The 23,409-nt window shown below is 34.1% G+C and overlaps 1 protein-coding gene across 1 annotated transcript in view; it reads left to right on the top strand.

Moving 5' to 3' along the window:
* The window catches only part of cmip (c-Maf inducing protein), a 52,397-nt gene extending 29,228 nt beyond the window's left edge, over window positions 1-23,169 (top strand). Inside the window, exons 10-21 of the mRNA XM_087293009.1 lie at window positions 1,970-2,341; window positions 6,143-6,208; window positions 8,289-8,315; window positions 10,752-10,800; window positions 10,953-11,060; window positions 11,158-11,274; window positions 13,279-13,419; window positions 13,619-13,666; window positions 15,441-15,587; window positions 17,041-17,146; window positions 18,032-18,102; window positions 20,534-23,169. Of these exons, the coding sequence (XP_087149135.1) occupies window positions 1,970-2,341; window positions 6,143-6,208; window positions 8,289-8,315; window positions 10,752-10,800; window positions 10,953-11,060; window positions 11,158-11,274; window positions 13,279-13,419; window positions 13,619-13,666; window positions 15,441-15,587; window positions 17,041-17,146; window positions 18,032-18,102; window positions 20,534-20,587 (1,306 nt within the window). The 3' untranslated portion in view covers window positions 20,588-23,169. The remainder of the gene's footprint in view (window positions 1-1,969; window positions 2,342-6,142; window positions 6,209-8,288; window positions 8,316-10,751; window positions 10,801-10,952; window positions 11,061-11,157; window positions 11,275-13,278; window positions 13,420-13,618; window positions 13,667-15,440; window positions 15,588-17,040; window positions 17,147-18,031; window positions 18,103-20,533) is intronic.
* Window positions 23,170-23,409: the final 240 nt, after the last annotated feature.

The raw sequence follows: 23,409 nt of genomic DNA, 5'->3' as shown, positions 1-23,409 counted from the left end.
AAAATCACTCCCCAGGCTTCCTTGCACCACTTTTTTTATTGCTCTCATTCACTCTCTAATGGCTTAAATTTCCATAACTACAGTTTAGGCATGTTTTAAAGGCGCACATTTACAGGTGTGGCCATTTCGTGTGTCATTTGTCATCTCTTCTGAATCAGATGACTAGTTTTTAGTCAAATAATGGCTTTCAAATTCTGTGGTTTTGTAGCAAATGACACTGCTGGGGTTTTGTGTATGCCTGCGATGCAAATCTAAAAATTTCCATAGAAAGGGCCTGGAACTACTATACAAATGTTTTTAACAAATGTAGAATGAAAGGATGTGGTTAATCAAAAATGTATTATACTATATGAAAAATGTATTCCCGATAAAACAGAAGAGAGATATAAATAGTGTGGGGTTGAACACTATTTACACTTACTTTATTTAATGTAGTTGCCAAAAACAATTGTAAATTTAATTTAGTTTAATAATAAAAAAATTGTAACACTATATTTTTATGGTCTATTTAGTATTAGAAGAGTGTTGGATTAATATCTGTTGATACTGCTCCTTCAACAGTATAATATATATATATATATATATATATATATACACACACACACACACACACAGTTGAAATTTACAGATATATTAGACCTTCTGTTTATTTTTTTCCCCAATTTCTGTTTAACGGAGAGATTTTTTTTCAACACATTTCTAAACATAATGGTTTTAATAACTCATTTCTAATAACTGATTTATTTTATCTTTGCCATGATGACATTAAATTATATTTGACTGTATATTTTCAAGACACTTCTTTACAGCTTAAAGTGACATTTAAAGACTTCATTCATTCATTCATTTTCTTGTCGGCTTAGTCCCTTTATTAATGCGGGGTAGCCACAGCGGAATGAACCGCCAACTTATCCAGCAAGTTTTTACGCAGCGGATGCCCTTCCAGCCGCAACCCATCACTGGGAAACATTTAAAGACGTAACTAGGTTAATTAGGTTAACTAGGCAGGTTAGGGTAATTAGGCAACTTATTGTATAATGATGATTTGTTCTGTAGAGAGTTGGGAAAAATAGCTTAAAGGAACTAATAGTTTTGTCCTTAAAATGGTGTTTAAAAAATTGAAAACTGCTTTTATTCTAGCTGAAATAAAACAAATAGGACTCTCTCCAGAAGAAAAAACATTATCAGACATGCTGAGAAAATTTCCTTGCTCTGTTCAACATCATTTGGGAAATATCTTTAAAAAAAAAAAGAAAAAAAAAAAGAAAAATCAAAGGGGGGCTAATAATTCTGACTTCAACTGTGTCTGTGTGTATGTATTTATGTATATATAAACAATACAATAGGAAATGCCCGATTGTCTTGGGCCAGACAGTACGGGACAGTAAACAGGAACGTTACTGGCCCGATCAGGTCAATGCTGCCTTGCCACTGAAGTTTAATTTGTCTCAGAATCAACAAACAGTTTGTGTTTTTAAGCCTTGAAATGCTACCTCCTCTGTCACGTTGTAAACACCAAATTGCTTTTCGGTTCCTCTTATCTGATTGAATGTGGTGAGCACATTCTTTTTTATATATAACCTGGTAACAGTCAGTACAACAAAGATATGGCAATATCAAATTATGAGGCTAAAAGAAATTGTCTGTTTCAAAAGTCTTGGTAGCAGACATTTAAGTTGGTACAACATGACAAAACATTTTTGCACAGTTTGCCTTCAGTTTCCAGGAAAAGCAGACGGGAGCCATTTTCTTTGCAACAAGCAATTACTAAAAACAAAACCTCGAAGCTCACAATAAAAGCTGATTAATTTTTAGCTATTATATATTTTTTTGTTGAGGCTAGTGAAAGTTTTGGCAGGGAAAGTAAAAATCTTAAACCACAGAAAAAATCCTTAATGTTGAGCCCTGATATTAAAGTATTTCACAGAGAGTGACATATGTCTTTTTCATTTATATCTCTTTCTATTAGTCGGGACAACTCTCCGAGCCTCAAGGAAATCCGAAACGGTTGTCAGCAGCAAAGCGATAGGAAGCCACCCATGCCCATGCGTCTGCTGAGGACCGAGCCGCCGACACCACCGCCGAACACCACCCTTTCCCCACCGCCTGCCCTGCCACTCTCACCTCCACCTTCCATCGTGAACTCTAGCGAGATCCTGGTGGAGCTCGAGCGCAACAACAACACTGCAAACACGCTGCGAAAGGCCCCTGCAGAGGGCGACGGCGAGCCTAACCTGATCGACTGTCTGCTGGTCAGTCCTGCTCTCAACGCCCTGTCCATCCAGCTGCCCGCGCACGCCGACAGAGTGCTGGGCTGCTTCGCCCTCATCCTCAAGATGCTGTAAGAATCTTTCTGTTATTATTCTACTCTTATATCTTTCCAATTCCATCCAGTGTCATGATGGAAATAAATAATGCTAAAGACGTTTTCTGTTCATTGATTAGCTTGTAAAAGTACATTCTGTGATTTCACTAAAGTCTATGGGCTCTATTTTGACGGTCCATGCGCAGAGCGAAAAACGCAGGGCGCAAACCCTTTCAGGGCGTGTCAGGACACATTTTTGCTAATTTAAGGACGGGAAAATCCGCTTTGCGCCGTGGTGCATGGTCTAAAAGGGTTGAGTTTATTTTCTTAATGAGTTTTAGGTGTGTTTTGAGAATAAACCAATTAGAGTCTCATCTCCCATTCCCTTTAAAAGCTAGCTGCGTCGCGCCATAAGCGCATTTCCTATTTACAGGACGTAAAGTAAGTCTAAGTGGAAAAACTGAGCATTTCACAAGCAAACAGTTAACAGTTTTTTTAAGACAAAACTGTTAAACAGAGCATCTACTGCGTGAGAATTTCAGATAATGGATCTACTTTTACTTTCGCTATTGGATAGGGAAACCTTTACGCACAGACATCAATTAGTCTATAAATAATCAATTGCGTTTGTTAAGCGCAAATATTCGTTTCAAAACTATTTCTAAATTCAGTTCTAATTTCCAGCAAACGAATAAATGAACAATAATAATGAAGTGTGCTCAAAAACCTTAGTTATATCCTAAAACACATGCTGTGCCCCATATGGTCTAAAACCTGACAGGTGGGCAAATCTAAGCTTGTTTTTAATAAAACAAATATAAATATGGATAAAATAAATAATACTGTTAATAATAATAACATTATGCAAAAGCAAATTGTTATGAATGAACTGAAAAAGCCTCCTGAGATGAAGAAGACATAAAAGCAGTGGTTTTTCATATTTATGTAGGCTAGAAAATAATATGATTTGTAATACTTTAATCCTTTATATTTATATCCTATATCTATTATTATTATATGCTATATATATAATTAATATTTAAAAATTTTTCATATGTGAATATATTTGCCTATTGCTCTCTTGTGCGTATTAAGCAGTTCGTAAGCGAGGCGCAAATCTGCGCTGGAGTTTAGATTGGGTTTGTTTTGGTCTAATAAAAAATCTATTTTAGTTTGTTAAAATAGCAACGCGCCAGCAGTGCGCCTCAGAACGCCTTCCTTTTTAGACCAGAACGCCTATGGGCGCACATATGAGCTCTAATGCATTCGCTATTTAAACAGCGTAGCGCAACGCCTCAAAACGACTCTTGCGCCAAGCTGAAACTAGCAAAAGACTATTGCGCCACATTGTGCCGAGTGTATAATAGGGCCCATTATGTTGGCTTCACAAAATAGCTATATGTGTTTGTGTGTGAGTGTCTGCATACATGTATGTGTATTTGTGTGTGTATATGTATACATGTATGTTTATGTGTATTTGAAGTTGTGAAGAGCAGTTTTTTCAAGCTTAGATTGGTGGCAAAAGTTAAACTGTTCCTTTCTAAAAAAGATTTAGAAATCGTATAGCATGCTTTAATCTCTTCTCGGTTAGACTACTGCAACTCTTTGTACATTGGTCTACCTCAGTCAACACTCTCTTGGCTACAGTTGGTCCAAAATGCAGCCGCCAGATTAATAACAGGAACTAAGAAAACAGATCACATCTCCCCTGTCCTCGCCTCATTGCAATGGCTACCTATAAAATTCAGAGTTGGTTTTAAAATACTTCTTTTCATTTGTAAACCATTGCACAATTCTTCCCTGGCCTATGTAAGTGAACTTATTAGGCCTTATACAGCTTGTAGACCGTTAAGATCCCATGACCAGTTTCTGTTGTCTGTCCCTCGTCTCGCTGCAAATCAAAAGGTGATCGAGCTTTCTGTGTTGCGGCCCCAAGGCTCTGGAACAGTCTCCCTCTGATCATCAGGATTTCTCCTTCATTGGATGCTTTTAAATCTAACTTAAAGACTTATTTTTACTCTCTTGCCTTTAAGTGATGCATGCATGTTATTTTTTTTATTTGTATTTTGGTATTACTTTTATACATATATATTTCCTTGTAATTTTAATACCAGTTTTTATTTTTATTTTCTAGTTTATTTTATTGTAAATTACTTTGGATCAACTATAGTTGTGTAAAATTGTGCTCTATAAATAAAGTTAGCCTTTCCTTGCCTATATATAGTAATTAAAAAGTTGGTTAATTAAACAAAGTTAATGAAATTACTAAATAAAAAGTGAATTACTTACTACAGTATAGTTACAGGGTGTCTGCTGGGTCTTAAGGTATTAAAAGTTTATGATAAAGTATTTAAAAGGCTTAAATGCTATTTTGCAAGGTATTAAAATCTTTAAATTTTTGAATATAGAATGTATGCTAAAGTTTGCCTGAATTAAATCTGTGATATCAGGATGCTGTGTAGTTTATGAAATCAATGAAATCCTACTAGATTTGACATCATGCTGCTGTGTTTACTTCTGTAGCCAAGGCAACGCCATTATTTCTGCAGTTTTATAGGCATCAACCTGCTGAATTAGCTAGATTTATTATATTTTCATACAGTGTATGAATAATGTTTTAGTTTTGGATTAGTTTCTTACATTAATATTTAGTAAATATACTGCGAGTTAAAATCTCTCCAGTGTTTCCATTTGAAACCTAAAGTGGTTATTAGGTCTTAAAACATTTGAAAAGAGTCTTAAAGTCTTAAAAGTTACTGAATTTCACTCTGATTCCTCTATATACTCTGAATTAATGTACTATAGTATACAATATTAAGTTGTGCATGATATGAATTGTTGTAAGTGTGTATACCACATGTACTGTAATTACCTATGACCTAATTTTTCTTTTGAGAAAGTTTTTTTATCTAAATAACAAGGAGCCAGATAATAATGTCACCACATTATTATTAAATTATACCATACAGTCGGCGCAGAAGCACATCAGGGCGTCCCGAGTTCGAATCCCGGCTCGAGGACATTTGCCAACCCTTTTCCCCTCTCTCACCATTCGCTTCCTGTCCTATCTAATACTGTCCTATCTAATAAAAGTAAAAAGGCCAAAAATAAATCTTTAAAAGAATAATAATATTAAAAATATACAATACAAAATATATAATGGGTGTAATAAAAAAATACATAATGTATGTTTAAGTTAAAATATAATTCATCTTTTCAAAAAGATAGTAGTAGTAACTGTTTAATTGCATGATTGTAAAATATAATCTAAAAATATGTATTATATATTCATACACAGTAACTTAAGTATGTACATTTGAAAAAAAGCTTCGACCAATTTTCAACTATAAATGATCTGAAGCCACATGTTTTGCTGAAATTAAATGGACATGCTTTCACTGTTTGAGTCACAGAAAATGAGTTTTTTGTCTGGTTGTGTAATTGTATTTGTTTGACTGGTTGTCCTAGTTGTTTGAGGTAGTCTATTCAAACTGTTTCAGTACAAATGTTGTGTACCATTGCTACTTTTTTATTTCTATTTCAACACTGCTAATTGTCCCACGTTGTGTATAAATGTTCATTTTCGGATCTAAAAAAAAAGCCAACTCCACTATACCGACACACAGGTGTGACCTTAGGCCAGTCTGCCTATTTCTAACAGATTCATTGAGCTGAATCTGTTTTTAGCCTTTCCCACCTCCACCTGATCCTATTGTGAAGCATCCTCTTGCAGAGCCTCAGAGGTTTCAGCTTTCACTGGCCGATCTTACATAAGATTCTTATTTTCTTCCCGTCTCTGAATCTCTAATTTCTCCATCTGGCCTTTTTTCTCTGCAGATCCGACTATGATGACTGGAGACCAGCACTGGCCAGCCTGCTTCAACCCATCCCCTTCCCCAAAGAGTAAGAGCTTTTACATCCTTCTCACCCTGATCACCATTGTTTTTTTTTTTCTTCTTGACTTTAATTTAGGGGAAACAATATCATATTGAAATAAAATGTATGTCGATAACAATGATAAGTTCTGGTCATTTTTACTCTATTGATTCAAAGAGCTAATCACACAGTAGAAATATGCAACAACAGGAATCTTTAATTATGTTGATTAGATATTCCTTGAATTTTTGGTCGGCAAAATTTATAGGTTAATTTTTTATTACAGGTCATGCTGCGTCACCCAGTATTGTTTAGCACGCTCTCTTCACTTTCCCGCCAGAAGTATCCACCTTCAGTCATGGTTGAGATACTCTTTTAAAAGTGAAAGCATTAACAACTCATATCGAAATATATAGTGTTATCGTTGAGGATAGAAAATAATGATCAAGATTGCATTTTTGCCATTTTGCCCAGCCCTTTACTTTTAGCTATCAACCAATGCCACATGATTTGAAATTATAATTAAATAGAGATCCATTACAATCAAAGCTGCAAGAAGTTTTCAAATTAATAATAATTATAACTTTCAAATAAAACATTTTAATGAATAATGGTGTTGTTCTTCCATGTTTTAATTTAAACAGGATTAAACTCGAACATGAGGAAAAATAAGTTCATAAAGAATTCATAAAGCTTAAATAAATGTAAAAAATCTTAATTAAATTCTTAATAATTTGTTGTAAAATTGATGTTTCATGATTTTAAAATCTAAATAAAAGGGTTAATTGGTTGTAAAAAAAATTATTTATATATATATATATATATATATATATATATATATATATATATATATATATATATATATATATATATATATATATGGGCTGAATTTACACAAACAAATTAAGTTGAACATTACTGAATTTATTTTTTTTTTTGTTTAAATTCAACACATAAACTGTTAGCAACAATTTTGCAAACATTGTTTTAGCCTATTATTAAATTTATTAAATTATATATTATGTATATTCAAAAAAAGTTAGATAGTGCAAATAGAAATCTTTTCCAACTGGGCCATTTGAAAAACTCCTAAGCGTTTAGCCCTGTAGTCTGAGTCTAACATTTCATTCATAATAATCTTAAAACTGTCTTAAAGTCTTACATTTTATTTAAATTTCTGTTTATAAGGCACCTATAAATATGTCCTATTATAGTTTACTAAAACTGTTAAACCAACATTTTAAAGTGTTAAGGCAACATGAAATGTATAATGTTGAAAAACATTCAAATAAATTTAAAATAAAAATTTCCATTCATCAGAATCCTGAAAAAGTGCATGGCGGATTTCACTAAACTGTTAAGTAGCTCAATTGTTTTTAACATCGATTGCATAATCGTTGATATTAGAAAATGTTCTTAAAGATCTGAGGTAATGATGCTGCAAAATTTGCAGGAATAAATTAATAATTTTAAAGTTAATATAAAATTTAAAACATTTATTTAGACTTTGCAATATGTTGTACTATTTTACAGTATTTAAAGAAACTTCTTCCAAAATCGAAATGTATAAATAAGTCTTTCCAGCCTTTTGAACTTTTGAACACAAGTATGTGAAATACGAATTGGAGTTCATATTTTGAATGCGAAGCCTGCATAGTGCTGCCGGGGCTCTGTGTGTACATGCGGTGCACTGGTCTCTCAGGAGAGAGAGGTCTGACGCGGAATTGTGCCTCTGCTGTGGGATTGTGGGTGTTGGGTGAGGCATCTCTGGTCCTCTGTGGCTCCTGTAATTGGCCCTGCAGGACACAGAACAACAGGTGGCGGGGGCTCACCTGTGCTCATACGCCACGCTGAGCTTCCAGCCATCATTAGAAAAAGTTAACAGCATCCCAGAGCACTTGTGAAATACATGTAAAGAACATTTGATGAGGTCCTTTCAGACGCACACACGAGACACTTGAAACTGTAGCATCGTGTGTGCCGAGGCAAACGCAACCGCATATAGACTCAGAAAGCAACTTGTGTAATTATGTGGAATGACAACACTGTCTTTTTCTTGAGTGCCTGAGTTGAGTCAATGTTTTTCACGCTTTGCTTTTTCTTCCAGGGCCCTCGCACATGCCAAATTCACAAAGTAAGTGATGGTTTTGATCCAACTGTTTAAAGAATTGCTTGAATAAGGGTTTAAGGCAGACACTGTAGGCTCTTTTTTTCATGCATTTATCAGTTTTGAGATTTTAAACTTTGTATAAATTGTTTTTTATCATTCAAATTTAAAGAAAACATAACAAAATATATTTTAAAGTGTTTCTTTTGTCCCACTTTATCAATTTATGTCTTTAGGTATCAATTGAAAACAAAAATTTAAAGCTTATCACAAATTATTTTAGTTTCTTCTGCACTCAAAATACATATTAAGTGTTTCTTTTGTCCCACTTTATCAATTTATGTCTTTAGATATCGCTTGAAAACAAAAATTTAAAGCTTTTCACAAGTTATTTTAGTTTCTCCTGCACTCAAAATACATATTAAGTGTTTCTTTTGTCCAACTTTATCAATTTATGTCTTTAGATATCAATTAAAATACATAGTTTAAAAGCTTTTAACAAATTATTTTATTTTCTCCTGGACTCAAAATACATTTTAAGTGTTTCTTTTGTCCCAGTTTATCAATTTGAGTCTTTAAAAATATGTATATTTAATTAATATTTAAAGACACAAATTGATAAAGCGGTACAAAAGAAACACTTAGAATGTATTTTTAGTGCAGGGGAAACTAAAATAATTTGTAAAGCTTTAAAATTATGAATTTTAGTTGATACCTAAAGTTATTGGCAAATTTATGTTTTTTTTCTGCACTCAAAATACATTTTAAGTGTTTCTTTTGTCCCGCTTTATCAATTTGTCTTTAGGTATCAATTAAAATACATAGTTTTAAAGCTTTTTACAAATGATTTTATTTTCTTCAACACTCAATGCATTTTAAGTGTTTATTTTGTCTCACTTTATCAATTTATGTCTTTATATATCGATTAAAATGCTGAATTTTAAAGCTTTTCACAAATTATTTAAGTTTAATTACTTAATAAATCTCTACTTAAGCAGCACTTACACACCAAACTTCAATTTTATAAACATTTTATTTTACAAACTTTACCATTGTATTCTTTAAAAAAAATTTTTTGAATAATGAAGTAATAAAAAGAGATTCCCAAAATCCCTTCTGTAAAAAAAAAAACAAAAGAAAAAATAAATTTTATGTTCTGATGTTCAGATTTCTATGCTAGAAAAGTTAGCAAATTGATGCACAAATTATTTAAAAACTGCCTAATTTGCATATTTAGACACACATTCTTTGTATACTTGTAATACAATAAAAATAATTGCTTTTTCTGATCAAAATGCATGATGGCAACTATTCTTTAATTATTTTAAGCTATTCACTTGCAAAGTCATTGTAAATATATAATAACAAGTAATAGCATGTATAATATGAAAATGACTAACCGTCTGATTGGCTTGAATAGGGATAGTTGACCTAGAAGTGAAACTAATGTCATCGTTTACTCATTCTCAATGACGTTTTTCTGTGGAACATAAAGGAAGACTAAATATATAATTACATATAAAAAATAATGTGTCGGTGATTTTTCTTTATGTGTTCTTTTGAATATATTTTATTTTCCATGGAAGAAACCGTGCAAGGGTGAGTAAATGATCATACGTAAAACATAGAGGAAGATATTTGGAAAATAATATTATTTGGTTCCCAAATTTCTTTAACACTTTTTCAAGAAGAATTTCACAGAAGATTTCACAGAAGAAATTCAGATTTTTCATTTTTGGCTGAACTGCTCCTTTAAGAGTTGTGATGAAGATTTGAAAGTTAGGTGTAGTCATTATGATACCTCAGTGTAGTTCACACAAAAAAATCTAATTCACTCATCGTTTTCCCACCCTATTTTCAAACATGTAAGTCTTTCTTAGTTCTGTGTAACAACTGCAAAAGAAAATGTCCTGACTCGTCACTTTAATAAACATTTCCAAGCTCCAATTTGACAAAATACACCAAGAAAATGGTCTATACAACATTTCAAGCCTTCTAAATTCATACTAGTGAATATGGTAAATCAAATGTGGATCAAAAAATGGGGGCTCAAAAATAGAAAGTGGATCAAATATTTAATAGTCAAGCTATTTTATGGCCAAGAATGTATCTGAATGCCTCATTTGTAGATTTGTTTCGCAAAACTTACTCATATTCTAGATTTGCATTGCGTGATTTCCCAGTATTGATCAATAATAGGTTGTTAAACGTAACATTTTGACATTTGAATATCTGCAAAAATAATGAATACTTGTAAACCATTTCTTAATATACCTTATGGTTCTTTTCATTTATTTAAAACTTTCAGTCCCCTTTAAATGTAACTGCATGAAAAAAGTGAGCCAGAAATAAGGGTTTATAGCAATACACAATGAATAAGTGATGCCAGAATCGTTACTAAAAGTGTTTGAGTCAAATACGCCTCATGTCTTCTAACAGCTCTTGTTTTTCTCATTTTAACAGAGAGCTGAAATATGTCATTCAGAGGTTTGCTGAAGATCCCAGACAAGAGGTGAGACAGGAAAACCGCTGTTTGCTGAAAGGGTGTTGTTTGCTTTACAGTTTCAAACGCATGCTTGCTTAAAGTTGCCACTGTAGGCTTAGTAAACAATGGCTTGTTGAGCTTCAGCCATTGTAAACCGTATGTACACGTGTCTCTTTAAGGTCCACTCCTGTTTGCTCAGCGTGCGCTCTGGAAAAGATGGCTGGTTCCAGCTCTACAGTCCTGGAGGCGTAGCTTGCGACGATGATGGAGAGTTGTTTGCTAGCATGGTATGAAAGTGTTTGAATGAAATCCGAAATGTTGCATTTGGTCGTTTGTTTTACCACTATATTTACATTTATGGTCTGATATTACTCGTCCTTACAGGTCCACATCCTCATGGGTTCCTGCTACAAGACGAAGAAATTTCTGCTGTCGCTGGCTGAAAATAAACTGGGACCCTGCATGCTCTTGGCCCTGCGGGGGAACCAGACCATGGTGGAGGTACATATGACTGAATATATTGCTTGGTTTAAATTGATATATTGCTTGGTTTAAAGCTGCACACCAAAGTAACATGTTTAGGACAGTTCAACTCAAGGACTTTTCCAACTGGCAGACTTTAAGCTTCTGACGCCACTAGTTTTGCTAGTCTTATGCCAAATTCAAAGTGCACAATTTTCAAAGTAGTTGTGTCACAGATGTTTTCAAACTGCATGGCCCCTAGCCCTCTGGTCACGCCCGCTACGCCACTGTCGCCAATGTTATTTTCAATCACACATACCGCATGATTTCAATCACTGATAGCCCCAGATTATATTTTTCTCACAGGCGTTAAAGACTCGACTAAGATAAGCGATTCGTCTTTGATAGTTGTGTGATTTGTTACTCATGTGAGCGAGTTCCGAGTTGCCTGTGATTTCAGGCATATATGTCTGTGATTTCTTAAAACCTGTCGGCGAGTCAAAATCAGGGCTAAAATCATTCAGTCTAAACTCTGCATTAGCCTAAAAGGACACATCCAGAATCACCCACAGTCTAGTCAGACCATGACTATTGCATAAAAAAACTGAAAATTAAATAATATGTGTAATTACATACAGAAATTATATCTGCTCATTTATTCCATGTTTTCTCAATTTTTTTTTTGCATTTTTTCCACTTCATTAGCCATTTTATCTTCTATAACTTGTTTTAGTGGGCCTTGATCAGCAAATAAACATAATAAAAGGTAGCCAATTAATTAACATTTTGCTAAAGCCTAAAATACACCTCAGTTTTTCATATTTTCCACAGATTTTGTGGCATTTTAGGCCCGTTTACACTAATACGTTTTAGTTTGAAAAAGCTTTGCTACGGTTACGCCATTTGTCCACACTAAACTATGGAGTTTTCGAGCGCCAAAAATTCAAGTGGTGCTCGCTGCAGAGCCATTTGAGGAGAGCTGAGCTCCAGCGAGGGGGAGCTTAAGCTTGAGCTCCACCTTTTTTGAACTTCTTCTACGAGTGATGTCACTGGGGGTAGGGTTAGGGGTGGGGTTGGTGTACGCATTAAAACAGCTTACAGGAGGAGGAGCGACAGCTCATGCTCCCACTCGCTGGAGCTCAGCTCTCCTCAAATGGCTCTGCAACGAGCACCCTCTCCAAAAATTGAACTTTTTGATATAGAAAACACACTCGGAAACAATGGAAAACAAAATCTTTAAAGGAAACAGTGTACTTTATAACATAATTTTCAGCCTATTTTCATTTTGATAATAATTTAACAGACACTAAAAATTTTGAGGCGTCATGTAGCTTCATATTTATATGATCATCATTTTCACTGTATGCATAACAAAATGGAGCCTGTAACATATAGGCCTCCTTTCATTTTCATTGAAAATGCGAAACATAGGCCTACCTTCTCTTTTGCTGAATATTAGTTTTAATAATCAATGCTGATCATTATAAAACCATAACGTACAATAATCTTATACAATATAGTAAATAAATGCAAGCAATCAGTCAAATGTGCAGAATAAGTGTATGCGGTTACATTACAAGCACCGAAGAATTTTTTGAGTGCATGTTTTAGGGCCTTAAAAGGCAAACATTTGAAAAAGATATTGTTCTCGAATCTGAATAAACTATACAAATTCTGTGAAAGTAGCAAGACATGAAGATAGATGTTATGTGCTCGGTGTATAGGCTTGTGAGCACTTTACAGTAATGCTTATTTGGCACTATTATGAATGTCACAATAACTTTGATATCATTTCGACTATTATTAATGTCACAGTAACTTTATAAATGTAACTAACCTTTTTTAACCATTTTTGAGGAATTTACATGCAACAAACTGCGTGTTGTTGAATAAAATCGACAGTTTTAGCAATTTAGAATAGTCCCACAGAGTCCATTAATACAGTATATGTGTAATATTATCTACAGTATGTGTTGAAAATTAAGTCCTGGTGACCTTGCACATAGGACACAACATTCATCCTTGTGTGTGTATGTTGTGCAGATCTTGTGTTTGATGCTGGAGTATAACATCATCGAGAACAAGGACACCCAGCTTCAGATCATCTCCACCCTAGAGAGTACCCAGGTCGGCTTGCGCATGTACGAGCAGCTGTGCGACAGACAGAGGGAGCTTAAAGAGCTGGTGAGCGTGCAAATGGAGACTTCGATAAGACCACGCACAGCCACTGCTGGCGTCACAGTCTGAGATCAGACTCTTAGTTAAAAGCGGTGCTCCCATTAACACAGAAAGACACAAGTGACCCATTTACAAACTTTCTAGTTTTACTCTTGTAACTCACAAGCTCCACCTGCTGTTTAAATGAATCTATTTCTTTATTTAGCAAAGAAAAGGAGGCCCTACTCGACTCACTCTGCCCTCAAAATCTACGGTAAGTCTGTGTTTGTGGAAACTGCAATGTGTATTTGTGGATGTTGTTGTTTTCCTTGTGAAACCATAAAGGGCTGGGTGATTTTACAAAAATCTCCTCACATATAAGTCAATTTATATCCTGTATATATATATATATATACATACATTTGAAGTCAGTATTATTAGCCCCCCTTTGATTTTTAAAAAAATATATTTTCCTAATGATGTTTAACAGATTCAGGAAATTTTCACAGTATGTCTGATAATATTTTTTCTTCTGGAGAAAGTCTGATTTGTTTTATTTTGGCTAGAATAAAAGCAGTTATTTTTTTATTAAAATTATTATGTTTAGAAATGTGTTGAAGAAATCAGTGAAACAGAAATTGGGGAAAAATAAACGGGGGGGGGGGGTGAATAATTCTGACTTCAAATGTATGTTTACGTGTACGTATATGTAGAAAATGTCATACATTTCTAAAACAATATTTTAGCCCTTAAAAAGTCTTAAATTTACTGATATGTTGTCTAGTAGGTCTTAAATTATTTTTAACTGGTCTAAATTTTTCTCTGTCCAAATAAACAGGCCGAAATCCATTGAATCATCAACAATCCATCTCAATAAAACTTTTTTTTATATTTAAGTTTTTATTTTTATTGCAAAAAGATCCAATTTACAATAGCTATTTGACTTTTTTTTTACAGCATTTTCTCTAAATTGAATTTTCTTATCAGGGAAAGAAACCTTAAAACTATTACACAATTCCTTATTATAATAACAGAGCCACTTATCACTTTGCGTGATACATTATACTCGGTCAATTTGGACCAAAAGTTAACAAATGTATATTTTTGATCATTTATGTCATTGTCTCCATAATAAATATACTTTTAACAATGTTAAATTTGTTATAAAAGAAAGTGTTTACAACTAGAGTTTTCTTGTTTTGACACATTAAAATATGTTGCTAAGAAATAATTACATTAGATTTATTTATTTTTGGCAACCAACCGGGCAAATAGAAATAATTATTATTGTTTAGCCCTGTATAAGTCTAAAATTTTATTTATAATGGTCTTAAAAGGGTCTTTAAAAGTCTTAAGTTTGACTTGATTAAACCTGCGGAAACCCTAATAAAGGACTGTTTCTTTTTTGTTTTACATTTTAAAGTATATACTCAGAAATATACTTACTTTATTTAAAAAATATAAAAAAAAAAACTTAAAAAAAAATTATCATTACAGGTCCAACATAAATAAATAAATATATAAATAAATATATAAATAAAATAGATTACTGGCAAGACGTCTTATTCTCTTTAAGTGTTAAAAATCTTTAACAAGATGTAGCGATCCTTTTTAGATTATCTGCTGGCTAACTCTCTTGATCCTTAAAGCTGAGCACTTATTCATACATTCATTTTGTTCACATTTTTTATTGATTTAATTAATTTTTTTCTTGTTGTTAAACTGTTTATTTGTTTACTCAATTTATTCTATTTATTTATTTTATTTATTCTTCCCATTAAAAAGAGAGAGGAGAGCGTTCATAAGGGCAGTGTTGTTAAACAATAATACAAAATGAATGTTATCATGCAGAAAATCCGATAAATAAAAAAGAAAGAAAAAGTATTACCATAACAATGTATTTTGTAACATCATGAAATAAACGATCATAGTATGAAACGGCAGAGCTTTTATTTTGTCCATATGATACAGTATGTGTCGTCATATTGCACAGCTCTAAAACCATGCCATAAAATCCATCCTCAAGGGCTTTGTTTTTTTGACTCTAGGATGCTGACTTGGCCCGTCTGCTGAGCTCTGGTTCTTTTGGTAACCTGGAGAACCTCAGTTTGGCCTTCACCAACGTCACTAGTGCCTGCGCCGAACAGCTCATCAAACTGCCATCTCTTAAACAGCTCAACCTGTGGTCCACTCAGGTCTGTTTTTCATCTGCTTGGTTACACCGTTTAAGAAAATCTTTACTATTGTGGGTCACACTTTATTTTAAGTAAGTGTTCTTGCTATTTAAAAACCATTAACTAATGCTTTTGTCTCAAACTCCTAAATTGCTTCTTAATAGTTAAGAATGTGGTAGTTGGGTTTAGATAAAGGAGTAGGACTAGATATGTAGAATAATATTATGCAGTTTATGTACTTGATGAGTATTAACAAACAACTCAGATCTTATTAATATACAGTTAATAAGCCACTAGTTAATAGTTAGAACTGAAGTTAAGTGTGACCCTATTCTAGCACACTTCAAAGAATGCGCATGAAGAAACATCATATACAATTTACATAAGCGGGACATAGACAAGATTGCAATGTCTGCATTAAAAAAGTAGTTTTATATACATAAAAGTATATTAAATGTAAGTAAAGTGTCTGTTTTGATGTCTGTGAAAATGAAATGTCAAAATATTGGTCAAATAATGTTACATCCTCATTCAGTGTAAAAGATATATTCATCTAAAAATGAAACTATGTTCTTATTTTAATCTGTTCTTAATTAAATATATAAAAGAAGTAGTCATTAAATTTGATTGTTTTAGAGTATTAAAAACGGCTTATGATGACAAACTGGTAAAACCAATTAGTTTGAAGGATGCTGGTGAGGTATAATAATTTAAAATTGCAGTATTTTGCCACTGTCAATTTTTAGTCTTGTGATTGGTCATCAAGTTATTATTATTATAAATATGCCTGACAAGATTTTTGAATAACATTGAGATGACCAAAAGAATAAACTAATGGTAAAATAGTAAGAGAAACTCAGAACATCAAGTTTGCACCGCAAAAGAGTTATTGCTCACACAAACCATATATTTACAGCAAGTGCAAATAATGTTTGAATGATTTTTTTAGTTTGTCTTCTGTAAGATGGTTTTATTTTTGTTCAGAAAAAACTAATGCGGTCCACATTAGCTAACACTGATTTACCAATCAGACGACTCCTTAACCACTATAAATAACCAGAGTATCTTACCTCAGCCATCTTCGTCTTGAAGAATCCCCCCTTCCACCCCTATTCCTCCCATTTCCTTGTCAGGGCAGCACGGAGGCCTAATGGTTAACACCACGGCCACACAGCAAGAATGTCACCGGCTCAGACAATACCTGGCCAAGTCAGCCAAATACATTAAATAAACTCTTTATACTTAAATATATTTTAAAAGTTTATTCTTTACTTTGATGCTCAAGAAGCATTTCTTATTATCTGTTTCAAAAAAAGTATGAATGAACAGCATTTATGTAAAATAGAAATATTTTAGAACAGTATAAATGTCCTTGCTGTCACTTTTGAGCAATTTCATGCCTTCTTGCTGACGAAAAAAGAAAGTTTTATTCTGCAAATGAAATGTTTTTATTGATTTGATTTGTGTGTTTTAGTTTGGAGACGCGGGTCTTCGTTTGCTATCCGAGCATCTGGCCTGTCTGCAGGTTTTGAACTTGTGTGAGACTCCTGTGACAGACGCAGGCCTGCTTTCCCTCAGCTGTAAGAGCACATTCACGCACATCTTACATCCAATTATCTAAAAACTAAAAGAGAAACAGCTGCTGCCAAAATGAAACCAATTAGATTTATAACCTCTTGATCTAAATCAATTCCAACCGCCTTCTCAGTTCTGTCATGATTTACAGTCCATGATGTCCTTCCATACCAGTATGGCTGACTTTCTTTCTTCTGTGGAACACAAAGAACACAATGTCCGAGCTCCTGTTTTTCATACACTCTTTCAGAAGTTGCTGATTTATACCATTGAGCTCCCCACTATCATAAAATATGACTCGCGTCTTCTGAAGCCAGTCATTGTTCGAGAATGATCTCGCTCTCCACCGCAGATCTCCAATGTCATTTTCAGTGGTCACGTCACATTACGCGCGATAACCAGTGGTTTTAGCCATCAGTGAAGTCAAGGAAATGTGGTTATGTGTCTGAAGGGGACAGAGGAAAATTTAGACCTGTTAAAAATAATTTAAGACCTACAAGACAACATATCAGTAAATTTAAGACTTTTTAAGGCCTAAAATATTGTTTTAGAAATTTATGACATTTTATACATATACTTACACGTATACATACATACAGTTGAAATCAGAATTATTCGCCCCCCTGATGTGTTTTTTAATGAACACAAGCACAAATGAGATGTAATAGAAGATGAGCTTTCAGCTTTCAATAGCTCCTATTTTTTAAGGTGCAATGTGAATCATATAAACCATCATCTGCTTTTGTTGTGAAGGTCCGAGGAGATGTGTAAATAATGACAGAATCTATTTTTCTAATTGACCCTTTTTATTACGTTTTGTTTGCATTAGTTAGTGGTTTGTATTAGTTAACATGTTGAACAGATAATTTATTGTAACATTTGCCTTGCAGCAATGAAAAGTCTGTGCAGTCTGAATATGAACAGCACTAAACTCACCGCAGACACCTATGAGGACCTGAAGGTAAGAGGATAATGACTTTAGCAGAAACTTGAATTTAAAGTTGAAATGTATGATATTACATCTCCTATCTCAGTTTAATACGCAAAAAGGGAAACTGCTTTTTAAAGGTTTAGGGTCAGTAAGGTTGTTTTTTTTTTTTTGCATTTAACAAGACCATACATACTCTACCTGACAAAAGTCTTGTTGTCGATACCAGATGTAAGAGCAACAAATAATAACTTGACTTCTAGTTGATCATTTGGAAAAGTGGCAGAAGGACTATTTTTCTGATGAGTCATCTGTTGAACTGCATCCCAATCATCACAAATACTGCAGAAGACCTATTGGAACCTGCATTTAGCCAAGATTCTCACAGTTTGCTGAAGAAAAAAAAAATCATGATTTGGGGTTACATTCAGTTTGGAGACATGCGAGAGATCCGCATCAAAGTTCCTGAAAGCAAAGCAGATCAAGGTGCTCCAGGATTGGCCAGCCCAGTCACCATATATGAACATTATTTAGCATGTCTGGAGTAAAATAAAGGAGGAGACATTGAAGATAAACCCATCTTGATGAATCTTGATGAACTCTGGGAGTCCTGCAAGAACACTTTGGTTGCCATTTCAGATGACTTTATTAATTGTGCTATTTGAGTCATTGCAGAGATGTATGGATGCAGTCCTCCAAGCTCATGGGAGTCATAGACATTATTCATTATTTTTCCATTGCACTGCACCATGACATAGTAATTAAAAATCAAGGCATGATCATATTTTATTTTGGTAAAACAAGCCTAATCTAGAGGTCTTTGTCTTTCATATACGGCACTTCTGATATCAAATGATCAACTTGAAGTCAAGACCTTTGTCAGGTAGTGTAGCATACAGAATAAAAAAATCATAGACTGTCTTCCCCTCAAAATAAAAATAAAATGAATTTAAAACAAACATATTCTCTGAAAAAATTAGATAGGTTATAAATAAATGAGAATATAAGAGTAAAAATAAACTGTTTAAATAGGTGAAAAGATCAAGAGTCGAAATTCCCTCTGTCTAGTAGTGTATTAGATCTAGTATCAACAGAACAGGATAACCCTTTGATATAGTCTAAAACAGGATTTCGGGTTTTGACAAAAGATTTGAGAGATCCTGAAAGTAACATAACAATTTCTTAAGTTTTCTGCAGCTAAAGATTTCTCAGTTCCACATGTTATGTGATGGAGGAATGACCTGTTTCCATTTGAGAAGAAGCTAGCTAAAAGATTTTGTTTGTGTTTTTTAATACTGCAATAAATTCTGCTAAATCAAAGACAGGAAAGGTTTTTGTTACAAAACATTTCAAAATAAAATTGTACTAATTAAGAAAAAGATAACGCAGTGTGCAAGTTATGATCTTTTTGCTGCCATTATGCAAAACTTTACAAAATCCCTTTCATTTACACACTGAGAAAAAAATGTTTTACCCATTTATTTGTGTCCCTGACACCATACTGAGCAACTTTTTATTTTAGTAAACTTATCAGGATGAATGTACAATATGCTTCCAGAAATCTAATCAGAGTCAAGTTTTACTTGACTGTGCGATTAGGTTATAGTCCAAATGTACTCCAAAAGCAAATCATGAACAATAACAGCAAAAATATCCACTAATCATTTACTAGATAAATAAAAACAAAATTTTTTAAAGAGCAAAATAATAATAAAAAATATCATAATTTATAATAAAATATAATTAAATCAGGTCTATAATTAAGTTGGATGGATGGATGGATTAGATAGATACAGTAGATAGATAGATAGATAGATAGATAGATAGATAGATAGATAGATAGATAGATAGATAGATAGATAGATAGATAGATAGATAGATGTAAAGAAAAAAACTTTTAAAAATCGTAATTGTAATAATATTTTAAAAAATGGTTGTTTTACTCTGTTTTGTATCAAATAAATGCAACTTCACACAGATCCAAACTTTTGAACAGCTGTGCAAGTTCATTGGTTAATTTCACCCAAATATGATGCTCTAGACATCTGTTTTTCAGTTTATTACAGTCATTACAGCCAGCACAAAACAGCAACTTTAACCTGACCAAAAGTATGAGTTTGCATACTTTACAATAGCCGAGTGGGGGAGAGGAGTGTTCAAAAAACAAATCTGAACTGTCAATTTTTCCACTTCCATTTGCTCTTTCTAATGGAGCAGAAGCGACACGCTTCACCTTTAACTCTTATCACGCTCACAGTATTTTATTGCCCATATGCATATAGTGATTTACACAAGCACAACATGTTCCTGGTTCAGCTATCAATCGATGGTAACCTTGACTCTAAAATCAGAGTGGAATGATGGGTCGATAGGAATGCTGTTCCAGGAACAGATGTTGAACCAGGAACATGTCACATTATAAACATCTCACCATCTAAACCTCTCTCTCTCTCTCTTCCCAAAGGCCAAACTACCCAATCTAAAGGAAGTGGATGTTCGCTACACAGAGGCGTGGTGAACGCAACGCATCAAGGAGATTTTAAGTCGCTTATACATCATCCGAATACGACATAATCAAGAAAAGGACGACTGTATTTATTCAAACAAGGACCTTGTGATATCATAAATGCTCAAAAATCATCTAGTGTCTCATCAGAAAACAAGGACGCTCTTTAAAGCGGCATATCTGAATGCCAGAACACGTTTCATGACATCATCAAACAGCACAGAAACCTTTCTAATGACATCATCAGGGGACTTTCTCTCAAACTCCCTCAGAGGAGCAACGGCCCTCGTTTTAACCTGTACCTTTTTTCGTCCCCTAAAAAGACAAGTTGATTCGTCCCTTTTCTCCTTGAACCACCTGGAGCCATTTCCCCTGTGGCACCAGCATCTGGTGAAGGCCTGAATATTCAGAGCCACATTCCAGTACACTTTTGATATCACCTTCTGTGTGGAAAGCCATTTCCACGTCATGTTATTATTTTTCGTTCTTGTTACATGTGTGCTTGGTCCTCTCGGTTCAGAGTTCGTCATTTAGTGCATTCTCTCAAGAGAGAGAGGCTTCTGGTGTAAAACATGAGAAGTGTTGACTTCTCGACATGTCATCTCTATATCTCTATCGCTCTGAAAATCATTTTTATCGACTTGAATAAGCATATTTTTCCATACACTGCTTTCATAAATGTGTGTGTTTGTATAGAAAATCGACCCCATTTTTAATGCGGACTTTTCAGGGGCTTTGCTCAGAAAACAAATCTATTTTGTTCGTCATTTCCTTTCTCCTCTTCTTTATTTTTTAGCCACATTGTACAGCTTAATTTTAATTTCACACCCATATTTAAGAGAACATCGTCCAGGAAGTAGACTGGGACTACTTCCCCTTTTTTCTGGTCCTTTTAAGAACTTTTGTCAAGCATACTGAACCAAGATGGTGCCTAAAACATTGTTTTTCTGTAAAGATAGCATCACCTAGCAACTCAAGTCCGCTAAAGTTGTACATAGAAACATGGACTTTTAAAACAGGCTTTATTATTCTCTGTAAACTTCGCCTCTAGTGGTCGATAGGAGTCCACCACGAGCGTCCTGCCACAACGGTCGACAATGTTCGCATATTTATATCAAATCGAGCCAAGATTTGTGCTATGTTATGCAGTTCAACCTTTTTATATTTCGTTTTTCTCGCTTTTGTGATCGGCGTATAGTTTATGACCACTGTAATAAGTTACAGTCAATCGCTCGACTAATGAGGTGGAAGAAAAACAATTGGAAGTAAACAATCGATTGCCGTCGTAACTTAAATCGAGAAGTTTTCTTATGTTTACAAAGGCGCGTCTGTCTCAACTCCCACTTTGAAATATATCTAGACAGAGTCGCCGCCCCTTCTTGAAAGTAGCAGTTTTCATAGGTCCAGCTTGTGTGTGTGCGCGCGTGTGTGTTCGGTTTCATACAGATATAGATGCCGTCCGGAGATGGGGGTGGTGGGGCGATTCGTACTGGGTGCCATAAGGGCGCCAGTTTGTGTTCTGCCATCTTGCGTAGTTGCATACTGTATAATGTACATATGAGTGTATATATAATTTCCCGAGTTCTCTTTCTCTCAAGATTTTGGGAGACTCATTGTTGCCTTCATTTTAATTTTTGAGATTCATGCATACGGTCACCTATATATATTTTTTGGTTCCCTTTTCCCGCTCCCAGACCAAGTGCACTGTTATTGTATTTGAATTCTTCTTTTTTTCTGTCGTTTTATCCACTTTTGTTGGTTGTTTGTTTGTTAATTCTCTTTTTGCATGTTGCAATTTGATCATACAGATTTTAATATAAGGGTAAAATCACTAGCCCCCCTTCAGCCACTTACCACATGGATCAATATGTGTTTGTTAAAGTGAAAGATGGACAGAGTTGGTGTGCGTGAAGTAAACGGATGGATTCAATTTGAGAATGTGTGCGTTATTTAGGTGCGTTTGTGAGTGGACTTGAACCTGTGCCATCTTGTACACTGGTGAAACTCAAGCCGTGGTAATGTGACTGACATTTCGTAATGGTCTTCGTTTTTAACAGCGGACCATTTTTCGGGAAGGATTTAGGGGGCTGGGTTTCCCCCAGCCTTCATTTTGTTAAAAAAAAAAAAAAACCAAAGCCATCTCTTTGGATGATGGCTGATCTATTGGATACTTCAGTCAGCTGATTATTAATTTGTAATATCCTGTGGAGCTCACTGTGCTATCTGTGTTTTCAGTGTCTCATTATCAACAACATATTATGACGTTTCATTATTTTCATCATCTTCTTTTTCTTTAAAGCGCGCTTTTTGCTATGTTGAATTGAGACTGAGTCTTAATGAGATGCGAGTGGGGTCCCCGTGGCCCAGTGGTGTACATACAGAACGAACTACATTTCCCATGACTCCTGGAGTTTCTGCAGATAAAACTGCTGCCCTTGTTTCTTCTGTGTTTTTCTGCTTCTATCTTCAGCTGGGTTGCTGCTGCTGCTGCTCTGTGGCTGTTGTAATGAGAACACACAACCTTCAACAGGAAAATAAGCCTAATATGTGAACCAGTTTCAATCAAAATAAACTGTCTGTGAATATGTTTCAAATAGAACGCTTCCAACGTATGTTTATTGGCGAGTTTTACTTGAACACTCAGTAGTTAGGTTAAAGTTTATATATTTTATATATATATATATATATATATATATATATATATATATATATATATATATATATATATATATACATATATATATATATATATATATATAATTTTCTAAAGTTTACATCAAATTATAAATACACATTTATATGTAATAGACCATTTCAATGTGGTGATGCCATTG

Source organism: Danio rerio, chromosome 18, assembly GCF_052040795.2.
Source record: "Danio rerio strain M-AB ecotype USA chromosome 18, GRCz13ab, whole genome shotgun sequence".
Taxonomy (NCBI): Eukaryota; Metazoa; Chordata; class Actinopteri; order Cypriniformes; family Danionidae; genus Danio; species Danio rerio.
Note: the sequence above shows the minus strand (reverse complement) of the source record. Positions and strands in the feature narration are given on the sequence as shown.